General features: G+C 43.5%; 1 protein-coding gene across 1 annotated transcript in view; it reads left to right on the top strand.

Moving 5' to 3' along the window:
* Window positions 1-12,657, top strand: part of SYNE2 (spectrin repeat containing nuclear envelope protein 2) — a 279,407-nt gene that overhangs the window by 94,088 nt on the left and 172,662 nt on the right. Inside the window, 3 exon segments of the mRNA XM_044271524.1 lie at window positions 2,371-2,518; window positions 8,648-9,247; window positions 10,449-11,017. Of these exon segments, the coding sequence (XP_044127459.1) occupies window positions 2,371-2,518; window positions 8,648-9,247; window positions 10,449-11,017 (1,317 nt within the window).

Here is a 12,657-nt window from a genome sequence, read left to right as displayed (position 1 = left end):
CATGTAAATAACATCACTCCCTCCCACAACCACCATCAACATACAGTCCCATGTAAACATCACTCCCTCCCACAGCTGCCATCAACATACAGTCCCATGTAAATAACATCACTCCCTCAGCCACCATCAATATACAGTCCCATGTAAATAACATCACTCCCTCCCACAACCACGATCAACATTCAGTCCCATGTAAATAACATCACTCCCTCCCCCAGCCATCTCCAATATACAGTCCCATGTAAATAACATCACCCCCTCCCGCAGCCGCAATCAACATACAGCCCCATGTAAATAACATCACTCCTGAACATTTAGTCCCATGATAACATCCCTCCCTTCAGCCCTAACATACAGTCCCAGTTAAATAACCACAACTCCCAGCAGTGTTCTGCCTCTCCCTTCACTTACCCCTCCTCATATACAGACATCGTCACAGCTTCTTCTCCTCTTCACTGCCGTCCTCTCCTGCACTGGTCACATCATGGCGACATCATCACAGGTCCTTCTCAACCCCTGCCGTCTGCACTGATCACATGACCTGTGATGTCATCACAGGTCCTTCAGATCTTTTTTTTTATTTTTTTTTATAATTAACAATTTTATTGTTTTGTCAGAAAGAGCAGATTGTACATATCATTGTATCACAAAACGCCCAACATAAGCGTATAGACAGTAATCATAGAAGCAATTTTTAGATATTATTCTTGAATGATGACAATCATAAAGTGTAAGTCAAAACACTGATGGGATAAACAGTGTAACCATAACAACGGTTGGATGTGGGTTAGTATATGAAAAATACTCAGGTCCTTCAGATCTTGCAGCGCATTAAATTCAATTGTATTGCCGTCCTGAGGACGGCAATACAGTTGTATCAGCCTGTTAGGCAGTACATTCGGGGCCTGAGACAAAACATCAGGGGCCCGAATGTTTTTGCCTAGCAACGCCCCTGGAAGAGACGCAGGCCTCTCCATAACCGCCGCATTCAGTGCCAGTTCTGAATGTAAGACAGCTTCCAAGCTGTCTTACATTTAGACCATTTTGTACGCCTAAAACAGAAGTAGAAAATGATGAAAGAGAAGGGCCTGCTGGCCCACCCCACCCCCCTTCCGCGCCCACGACACACCCACAATTTTAGACCTGGCGTGAGCGGGGCGAAGTCGCAGATAGTGGCGCATATGCATCTGAAATACCCCTAATTTAGGTGTATTTCAGCTTAGTAAATGACCCCCAAAATTCAGATCTTGCTACTAGAGCATCTCAGCCCTATACAGATATTGGGTTCCATATTTTTTTATTAAGACCAATTAAAAAAAATGGCAATTGCAGTACAATGTAATAACAAAAAATGTTGCCCCCAAAGGTGTACATAGCCTTTAAAGCCATTCAATTCTGGGAAATTGAGGGTCTTCGACCAGCTTTAGACCTTTAGGCCCAAACACAATAGCAGTGCTGGCCTTAACCTCTGTCTTGGCACCCAGAGTCACATATCATTGTGACTTTCATGTCACCAATTCAGTTGAGAATGGTGGATCCTAAAAGGTGATGAAGGATCTATTAAATAGATCATGGCGGATCCGTTATTTTTATCACAGATCCTGTAAAAACAGAAGCCATGACAACAACGTGAACAAGTGGTATTCTGATCTTAGACATTGATGGTACATCTCTAGAATATGCCATCAATATCAAATAGATGCTGATCTCGCCTCTGGGACCCGCTCCTATCTCCAGAACTGACCCACTGAAATGAAGAGAGGGCAGCTGAGCATGCGCGCCCACCCTCCGTTCACCGCCATAATAGCTGGGAGCTGGTTTGGCTATTTCTGGCAGTGAATGGAGAGGTGGCCATGCATGTGCGGTGCGCTCTCCATTCACCGCTATGGTACTACTGGAAATAACCGTCTATTTTCTGAACTCCCATAGTAGTGAGTAGAGAGCACGGTGCGCATGCGCAGCTGCTCTCTTTCACCTCAGGGGCCCTGTTCTGGAGATAGGATCAAGTTCCAGGGGTGGGACCTGCACTTATCCTAACGATATGCAATCAATGTGTGAAATAGGAATACCCCTTTTAAATCTGATATCTGTTCACAGTTGTATTTTTGCCTTTCTTAGGTTTTTTTTTGTCAACACGATTAACATAGTCTACAAGGCTTATTTTAAAACCCAGGTACAAATGCAACAAAATTTATGAATGAATTTAACTAATTAAAAACGAAGACTTTTGACATCGGCAGCAGAAGTCGCTGTTGCTGCATGTTCACACGCTGCAGATTGATTGCAGAAACATCTCCATGGGGTTGTTTTCTGCAGCTCGTGCCTTCCATCCACATGAACTGAATCCTCATAATGTGCTTGTTGTTTTAGAATCCAATCTCTGAGCACCACAATAAATGTCCTCCTGCCCATCGAGGAAGAAGTGTCTTTATTATGTGAATCAAGTGGACAGACTCCAGACCGTGAGGTTGAACAATTCACGATTTCCAAAATTGCTTCTGTATATCAGGATCTGCAGGTAAGTACATGTTTGTGTTGAGGCAGACTTGCCACAGAGGCAGCCAACGGGGCTACTAAGGGGCCTTAGGGAGACAGGTCCAGCAAAGTCAACTTCATCCCCTGTTAATGGATAGTAAGAATGGGTGCAGGGACCTCTTTCCACAGTCCTTACAACATTAGCAAATAAAGGTGTCGGGATCCTGTCTTCAGCAGAGTGGTTGTGTCAGTGACCACATTGTAGTCTTTGCTATGTTCCTCTCTCCTTTATGTATGGTCCTGAGTCGGGTACTTATTTTTAGATATTTTTCAACCCAAACTGACAAAGGTTTAAAATACAAAAGCAGTAAAGCTTCCCCTACAGACCCCCTGGTGCTCCCGTGGTGACATTTCCTTGGCCCCCGTTGCACTCTGTGTTATGGGCTTCAGCAATGTCAACACATCATCACCAAAGCCAATTAATGGCCGCAGCAGTCACATGTCGACACGCCATGTCATTGGTGGAGCTGGGTAAGCCAAGACTTGCATGGCGCAGAAAAGTATCGGCTCAGGTGCACCAGGAGGTGGGTAAGGGGAGTAGTACTCCTTTTGTTATTTTATACCTTTGTCACCTGCTTTAAAAAATAAATAAAATCATGGGGTTAGAAAACCCTTTAAATAGGTTACCACCTCTTAACATTTAGGGCATATCGCTAGGATATGTTATAAATGTCAGATGGTGCAGGTCCCACCTCTGATACATGCTCCTATCTCCAGAACGGAGCTCTGCTGTGAGCTCAGTGTCCTCTCCATCCACTGCTATGGGACTTCCGAGAATAACTGAGCCAGTGCTATTTCTGACAATCATATAGAAGTGAATGGACCCGTGGCCACGTTTGCACGGTGCAGTGTCCATTCATTTCTACAGGACCTCTCGTAGAAGTAAACGGAGAGCATGCCACACATGCAGTGTGCTGTCCTTCACTTTGGGGGCCCAGTTCTGGAGATAGGTGCTTGTCCCGGAGGTGGGACCCACACCTATCTAAGATGAGACAACCCCATTAAGTCTTTTTCTTTATTAGATAAAATGTATTGTTAAAGAGGACCTGTCACCAAAAAATGCAATGAAATCTGAAAGCACCATGCTATAGAGCAGGAGAAGCTGAGTGGATTGATATATAGTTTTGTAGGAAAAGATTCAGTAAAACCTGCAATTTATACTATTATACACTGTCCAAAAAAAAAAGGGCACACACTCTAATATTTTGTTGGCCCACCTTTAGCTTTGATTACGGCACGCATTCCCTGTTGCATTGTTTCGATAAGCTTCTGCAATGTCACAAGATTTATTTCCATCCAGTGTTGCATTAATTTTTCACCAAGATCTTGCATTGATGATGGTAGAGTCTGACCGCTGCGCAAAGCCTTCTCCAGCACATCCCAAAGATTCTGAATGGGGTTAGGGTCTGGACTCTGTGGTGGCCAATCCATGTGTGGAAATGATGTCTCATGCTCCCTGAACCACTCTTTCAAAATTTGAGCCCCATGAATCCTGGCATTCTCATCTTGGAATATGCCCGTGCCATCAGTCAGTCCGAACTTTGCAATCGAAATGTGTAAAAAATGACCGGTGAAATCCGAAAGGTGCACTTTGGAATATGTGCCCCTTTGCCCACCTTGGCTGCAAAAAAGTGTCACACATCTGGTATCGCCGTACTCAGGAGAAGTTGGGGAATGTGTTTTGGGGTGTCATTTTACATATACCCATGCTGGGTGAGAGAAATATCTTGGCAAAAGACAACTTTTCCAATTTTTTTATACAAAGTTGGCATTTGACCAAGATATTTTTCTCACCCAGCATGGGTATATGTAAAATGACACCCCAAAACACATTCCCCAACTTCTCCTGAGTACGGCGATACCACATGTGTGACACTTTTTTGCAGCCAAGGTGGGCAAAGGGGCATATATTCCAAAGTGCACCTTTCGGATTTCGCAGGCCATTTTTTACACATTTTGATTGCAAGGTACTTCTTACACATTTGGGCCCCTAAATTGCCAGGGCAGTATAACTACCCCACAAGTGACCCCATTTTGGAAAGAAGACACCCCAAGGTATTCCGTGAGGGGCATGGCGAGTTCCTAGAATTTTTTATTTTTTGTCGCAAGTTAGTGGAATATGAGACTTTGTAAGGAAAAAAGAAAAAAAAAGAAAAATCATCATTTTCCGCTAACTTGTAACAAAAAATAAAAAATTCTAGGAACTCGCCATGCCCCTCACGGAATACCTTGGGGTGTCTTCTTTCCAAAATGGGGTCACTTGTGGCGTACTTATACTGCCCTGGCAATTTAGGGGCCCAAATGTGTGAGAAGTACCTTGCAATCAAAATCTGTAAAAAATGGCCTGTGAAATCCGAAAGGTGCACTTTGGAATATGTGCCCCTTTGCCCACCTTGGCAGCAAAAAAGTGTCACACATCTGCTATCGCCGTACTCAGGAGAAGTTGGGGAATGTGTTTTGGGGTGCCATTTTACATATAACCATGCTGGGTGAGAGAAATATCTTGGCAAAAGATATCTTTTCCCATTTTTTTATACAAAGTTGGCATTTGACCAAGATATTTCTCTCACCCAGCATGGGTATATGTAAAATGACACCCCAAAACACATTCCCCAACTTCTCTTGAGTACGGCGATACCAGATGTGTGACACTTTTTTGCAGCCTAGATGCGCAAAGGGGCCCAAATTCCTTTTAGGAGGGCATTTTTAGACATTTGGATCCCAGACTTCTTCTCACACTTTCGGGCCCCTAAAAAGCCAGGGCAGTATAAATACCCCACATGTGACCCCACTTTGGAAAGAAGACACCCCAAGGTATTCAATGAGGGGCCTGGCGAGTTCCTAGAAATTATTTTTTTTTTGCATAAGTTAGCGGATATTGATTTTTTTTGTTTTTTTCTCACAAAGTCTCACTTTCCGCTAACTTAGGACAAAAATTTCAATCTTTCATGGACTCAATATGCCCCTCACGGAATACCTTGGGGTGTCTTCTTTCCGAAATGGGGTCACATATGGGGTATTTATACTGCCCTGGCTTTTTAGGGGCCCTAAAGCGTGAGAAGAAGTCTGGAATATAAATGTCTAAAAATGTTTACGCATTTGGATTCCGTGAGGGGTATGGTGCGTCCATGTGAGATTTTATTTTTTGACACAAGTTAGTGGAATATGAGACTTAGTAAGAAAAAACAAAAACAAACAAAAAATTTCCGCTAACTTGGGCCAAAAAAATGTCTGAATGGAGCCTTACAGGGGGGGGGTGATCAATGACAGGGGGGTGATCAATGACAGGGGGGTGATCACCCATATAGAGTCCCTGATCACCCCCCTGTCATTGATCACCCCCCTGGTAAGGCTCCATTCAGACGTCCGTATAATTTTTACGGATCCATGGATCGGATCCGCAAAACACATGCCGACGTCTGAATGGAGCCTTACAGGGGGGTTATCAATGACAGGGGGTGATCAGGGTGATCACCCCCCTGTCACTGATCACCCCCCCTGTAAGGCTCCATTCAGACGTCCGCATGATTTTTACGGATCCATGGATACATGGATCGGATCCACAAAACACATGCGGACGTCTGAATGGAGCCTTACAGGGGGGTTATCAATGACAGGGGGTGATCAGGGTGATCACCCCCCTGTCACTGATCACCCCCCCTGTAAGGCTCCATTCAGACGTCCGCATGATTTTTACGGATCCATGGATACATGGATCGGATCCACAAAACACATGCGGACGTCTGAATGGAGCCTTACAGGGGGGTGATCAATGACAGGGGGTGATCAGGGTGATCACCCTCCTGTCACTGATCACCCCCCCTGTAAGGCTCCTTTCAGATGTCCGCATGATTTTTACGGATCCATGGATACATGGATCGGATCCACAAAACACATACGGACGTCTGAATGGAGCCTTACAGGGGGGTGATCAATGACAGGGGGTGATCAGGGAGTGTATATGGGTGATCACCCGCCTGTCATTGATCACCCCCCTGTAAGGCTCCATTCAGACGTCCGCATGTGTTTTGCGGATCCGATCCATGTATCCATGGATCTGTAAAAATCATGCGGACGTCTGAATGGAGCCTTACAGGGGGGTGATCAATGACAGGGGGTGATCAGGGAGTGTATATGGGTGATCACCCGCCTGTCATTGATCACCCCCCTGTAAGGCTCCATTCAGACGTCCGCATGTGTTTTGCGGATCCGATCCATGTATCCGTGGATCCGTAAAATTATACGGACGTCTGAACGGAGCATGACAGGGGGGTGATCAATGACAGGGGGGTGATCAATGACAGGGGGGTGATCAGGGAGTTTATATGGGGTGATCATGGGTGATCAGGGGTTCATAAAGGGTTAATAAGTGACGGGGGGGGGGGTGTAGTGTAGTGTAGTGTTTGGTGCGACTTTACTGACCTACCTGTGTCCTCTGGTGGTCGATCCTAACAAAAGGGACCACCAGAGGACCAGGTAGGAGGTATATTAGACGCTGTTATCAAAACAGCGTCTAATATACCTGTTAGGGGTTAAAAAATTCGGATCTCCAGCCTGCCAGCGAGCGATCGCCGCTGGCAGGCTGGAGATCCACTCGCTTACCTTCCGTTCCTGTGAGCGCGCGCGCCTGTGTGCGCGCGTTCACAGGAAATCTCGCGTCTCGCGAGATGACGCGTATATGCGTCCAGGAGGAGTAAAGCAACCACCTCCCGGACGCATATCTGCGTACAGCGGTCGGGAGGTGGTTAAAGCCTTTTTTCTGGTTTGCCTCATTGATTAGTGGTTTTCTTACGGCTACACAGCTGTTCAGTGCCAATCCCTTGAGTTCCCTTCACATTGTGCGTGTGGAAATGCTCTTACTTTCACTATTAAACATAGCCCTGAGTTCTACTGTTGTTTTTCTTCGATTTGATTTCACGAAACGTTTAAGTTATCGCCGATCTCGATCATTCAGGATTTTTTTCCCGCCACATTTCTTCCTCAAATACGATGTGTCCCCACTATCCTTCCATAATGCGTTGGACAGTTCTTAACCCAATTTTAGTAGTTTCTGCAATCTCCTTGTTTCCTCTGCTTGATACATGCCAAAGATTTGACCCTTCTCAAACAGACGAACCTCTTTTCCACGACCACGAGATGTGTCTTTTCGACCTGGTTGTTTAAGAAATGAGAAGCAACTCATTGCACCAGTTGGGGTTAAATAACTTGTTGCCAGCTGAAAGATAATCGCCCATGCAGTAATTATCCAATAGGAGGCTTATAACTATTTGCTTAGTTAAATCCAGGTGGCGACTTTTTTTTTTGGACAGGCAGTGTATGTTTGCTTTTTTCACTTCCCATGAACAGCTATTGGTACAGGAGGGAGGTGTTATCAGTGATAGCACTGTGTGTACAAGTGAGCATACAGAGATGGCTGTCAGTCACTGATAACACCTATTCCTTGTACCGATAGCCGTTTATAGAGCATTCGCATACACCCATTCCCAATAATTCTCCCCCGTGTAAAGACGCCACCAATCGCCCAACAAATGAAAGCACATCTGGGTTATGGCTTTTTTCATCTAAAATTGTTTTTGGGCAGCAGAACAGCATACAGAGGCGATAGATGCAGTGGAATGAGCTGGCAATGATCAGAAATGAATGGTGCCTTTGCGATAATTTCCCTGAGCCTGAGTATCGGCCCACGTAAAATGGTCCTTACAAGAGAAGCCTTATCACAGGAGAAAGCTCCTTCTACAACTTAACCTTTTTGGATAATGTGAATAAAAGCAGCTTGCTAATTACAAAATCACAATAATATATAGAAAGTACTCTCCATGGCTCTCTAAACCATATCGGCCCTGTCGAATATTACGTTATGTTTTAGAAGGGGTCAAGAAAAATTCCAAGAGTATCTCTCACCCCATCTGATAGGTCTGTTTTAGTAACTACTGGCATTCTCCATAAAAAATAACAATTCAGAAGCATACTTTCTTAAAACTGTGTAATGTGCTGTTCTTCTGTTATTCCTCCCAGAAATGTATGACTTAAATGTGATGCTCTAGAATTGTTATCTCTTGAAGAATACAAATGTTTGTAGATAGTTACTACAATTTTTTCTTTTCTTACGTAGGATGTGCAGAGTTCAGTGAAAGATCATATTCAACAGTGTCACAACCTGGAATCCACTACCGAGGTCGTCGATCCATCGAGTTCAGTAGATGCGTTGGCTGTCCAATCTGTCGTGCATCAATATAAAACTAAATTAGAGGCCACAAATGAGATAATGAAAGAACGAGAGGTTCTTCTGAAAGCTCTGGAGGCATTTATATCTTCTCTGGCTGCAACAAAGCTGGCCATCCAGTCTGAAGCTAGAGCACTTGGACATGACAAAACTGCTCTACTGCAAAAGCAGAAGAACCTTGACCAACTACGTGAGGAGGTTCACAGACTGAGACAAGATGCTGAAAGGCTGGACAGACATCTAGAAGCAGCAGAGATCTTCCTGGAAAACCCGGAACGAGGAGGACCAACATCATGCCAGAAAATGCTTGATGGGTTCTTTGAAAATATAGAAATGGTAGAACAATCTATTTTGGTGGAGTTAAGAAATTTGGAAATCAGAGCGGCTTCTGGGGTACAACCATTAAATGGAGCATTAGATCATTCCACACAAAGTGAGATGGAGCAGTTCACAGTATCAAAGATAGACACAGTTTTGCAAGAGATTAAGGTACTGTTATTGTGTGTGATGGCCTACTTTGACTAATGTGATTGCACCTAGACCTTGTCGTGAAATGTGCCACAATTTGGTGCAACTAGTTATTGTTTCCACTACTCCTTGCTCCCCAAGGGTGCATGAATTAACCTGAACAGGAAGGTGGCCTATGATTTAACATGTTGCTCTAGAATTTCTGTGAAATCATGGCACAAATTTCTGTTGCAAATTAAGCAAACCAATGGGTGGTTTGAAGTTAGACCAAAGTGTCTCTCCCTGGACCACAATTATCCAGCCTGAGCCCCTGTGATGAACCTGGTCCAAGTTCTAAAATAGTCGCATGACTGCAAGTTGCAGACAAGTCGTACAAGCGTTTTTAGTCATGTGACTTTTTGGACCATGTAGCCCTAGCTGCAGTGTACGCCCCATTTGAGAATTCGGCAGGGCCCAATAATAGAGCTAAACAATAATAATACCAAATAACTGATTTTATAATGGCATATTCACCCATATAAACCACATGGTGAATCTTTCATATGTAGGGCACATATGTTTGGGTTTAGGGACCTTGGTTTGTCATTCCCAAGCACCTTATGTATACCAAGTGGTGCCCAGTAGAGGGGAACTTAGTAAGACTAGTGTTTCATGCACCAGTGTTTATAAACAATATGCTGGTGTAAAATGCACAATATTTATTAAGAGACACATGCCACTTAATAATTCTCTCTTGTTAATTCTTGCACCAGAGATGGACATCTAGACCAGCTAGGAGCTAGCAAAATTTTCTGGTGAAATTTAGACCAGATTTCTGGGAGAAATAAGCTTGTTGGGCTGCATTGACCTCTCACCTCAGTTTCAGGCCTATAATCTTTGTACCAATGCTGCTTTGGCATAAATTTGCCACTTCTTGATGCCGTTCTTGTGGCACACAGCTGTTGATAACTCCCCCCCTATTGAGCGAAGACCACAGTGGGGCCCTGAAAGTCATTTCTTCATGCTTACTAAAGGGGACTAGATAAGATATTGTTGCATGCTTATTACTCAGATACCATATAATGTCCATCCTTACTTATATTCGTAGAACAAAAGGTTTAATACGAGCCGCCCTCCTTGTGTTTGGCTTCTTGATGCAATCTGATTACACGGTGATGGCACTCAATGTTATCATTCAGCATAAGACCGAACAAAATAAAACGATTTTGCTTTCTCTTTCCAGGAAGTCCAGAGCACCTTTGACTTTGAGATGCAACATCTGGATTGTTTGGACACTGAATCCACTGAATCCATCACGAAATACAAGACCGAGCTTCAAGAGACATGTGAAGCAATGAAAGAACGAGAGACAACTCTTAAATCCCTGGAAGCATTTCTGTCTTCTCTTAAAGCAACAAAAATGTCCATTGAAGCTGGATTCCCAGTACCGGGCATGGACAGGACAACCTTGCAAGAGAAACAGCTGAGGCTTGAGTCTTTAGAAAAGGATGTCTATCTTCTGGGTCAAGAAGCTGAGACGCTTGATGACTCTATGCAAGCTGCTGGAATTCTCCTAGAAGATCCAGAAAATGGAGGGGAAACTTCATGCAAGAAAATGATAAGCGGTTTCTTTGAGAAGTTAGAAAGTGCCCAGCAAGCTGTCCAGAGAGAACATCAGAAGCTTCAGGAGACAGAGACCTTCGAGCAACTAAACAAGCGTCTGAAAGACTTGAGCAGAAATATTGAAGATATTCAGGATCAAGCTGATGAAATTGGGCTTCGAGATCCAACTATTCATGGTGTGCAACATCGGTATGTAACGATACTAGCTTGTATGTATACAATGCTTGTGATATGGTAGAATATCTGAGCTAGGCCATATCCAGACGGCCATAACATGGCTCGCCAAGAATGGAACTGGATCATGTCAAGACGAACATGGTAAAACATTTCCAAAAGGTTTATTAGCTATATTGGTATCACCATGACGATTGAACGAATCGAGTTCAAATTGCTGTATCCGAAGCTGATTCTTTTAAAAACTATGTTAATAATATTGGCATCCATCCGACTGTAAAATGGATGTCCTCCATGGAGGTCTTTCCGGAGTTTCTGCAAATATCGTAAGACTTACTTCGTCTCGCCTCTGTCACGTGTCAGTTTGTTTATTCGCATAAATTACTGTATCAAAATGCGAAGCTGAACTTGGCTTCGTTAATGAGGCACAAAGCCAAGTTCGGCTTAGTATTTTGAAACAGTAATTTTCGTGAATAAACGAAGTTACATGTGATAGAGGCAAGACGAAGTAAGCCTTACGATATTTGCAGAAACCTCAGAACGACCTCCGCGGAGGAAATACATTTTAAAGTAGGACACAGCCCATATTCTTAACAACGTTTTTAAACAAATCTGGTTCAGATACAGCAATCCGAACCCGATTCGCTTAACCCTAATCACCATCTTAGGCATTTTTGGCATAACCAGATGATATACCCTAAAGTATAACTGTAAGTTTTTATTTTATTGCTAGTTTATTAGAGCTAGGCATGTATACCTGACTTAGTCTGTCAATGATTGTCAGAAGATCAGTAATTACCTTATAATAACAGATTACAGTCATGTTCCTCTGTCCCTTTCCACTGCTCCCTTAAAAGAGCATTGCTATGGCTCATCTGTCTCCGACTAGGATGACAGAGGGGCGGTCCTTCACACTGCATGCCTCCATTAGGCTTCAGAGTGAGGAGGCGGTTCTCTCAGTAATCCAATTTGATTGGCTGGCAGGAAGCCGCTGGCTACAGCAAGTTTGTATGTGACCTGAGGGAATGTAGTTTTGGCCTCAGAGAACTGGCAGAGGAGCCATCTTGAGAAGATCCTCATAATGTAGGATTCAAAACAGCCGTAACTAAGGGGAAAACTCAAGGAAAACAGTGGTAAGTGAAGAAACCAAAGATGGCTTTATGCATAATGCTGCTGCAACTTAAATGGAGATGTGGGCGCACTTGAATGCTGCATTCTTCATTGAATTCTATGGGAGTTCCAGAATGAGCAGCACGAGATGGATGCCTAATATAGGAAAATCCCTTTAATTATATTATTCCCATATTATTCCCATATAAATCCATTTACGATTGTCGGAAAATCTAGCCAGTCTGGACAAGGTTTTAGTACTTTGGAAAGATAAGGTTGCCATCTGTCAATAACTTCCTGGACAGTCTGTAAAAATAGATTACTTTTTCTTTCTGCTATAGACTTGAGTCTTTTATATTTTTTATAGTTTATCTTGGTATGTGATTGTGTGATTTTTGGATAAGATGTCGAGTAAAAAGAAAGAAATTACAGTGGTGGCATTTAGTAAGGCACAGGGTAGTGTGGTGGTTCTTGTCAGAACATTGGTCAAAGAGATCCTACAGTCATAAATGTTTTGACTGAAAAACCATGTTACAATTAGATTA

Source organism: Bufo gargarizans, chromosome 11, assembly GCF_014858855.1.
Source record: "Bufo gargarizans isolate SCDJY-AF-19 chromosome 11, ASM1485885v1, whole genome shotgun sequence".
Taxonomy (NCBI): Eukaryota; Metazoa; Chordata; class Amphibia; order Anura; family Bufonidae; genus Bufo; species Bufo gargarizans.
Note: the sequence above shows the minus strand (reverse complement) of the source record. Positions and strands in the feature narration are given on the sequence as shown.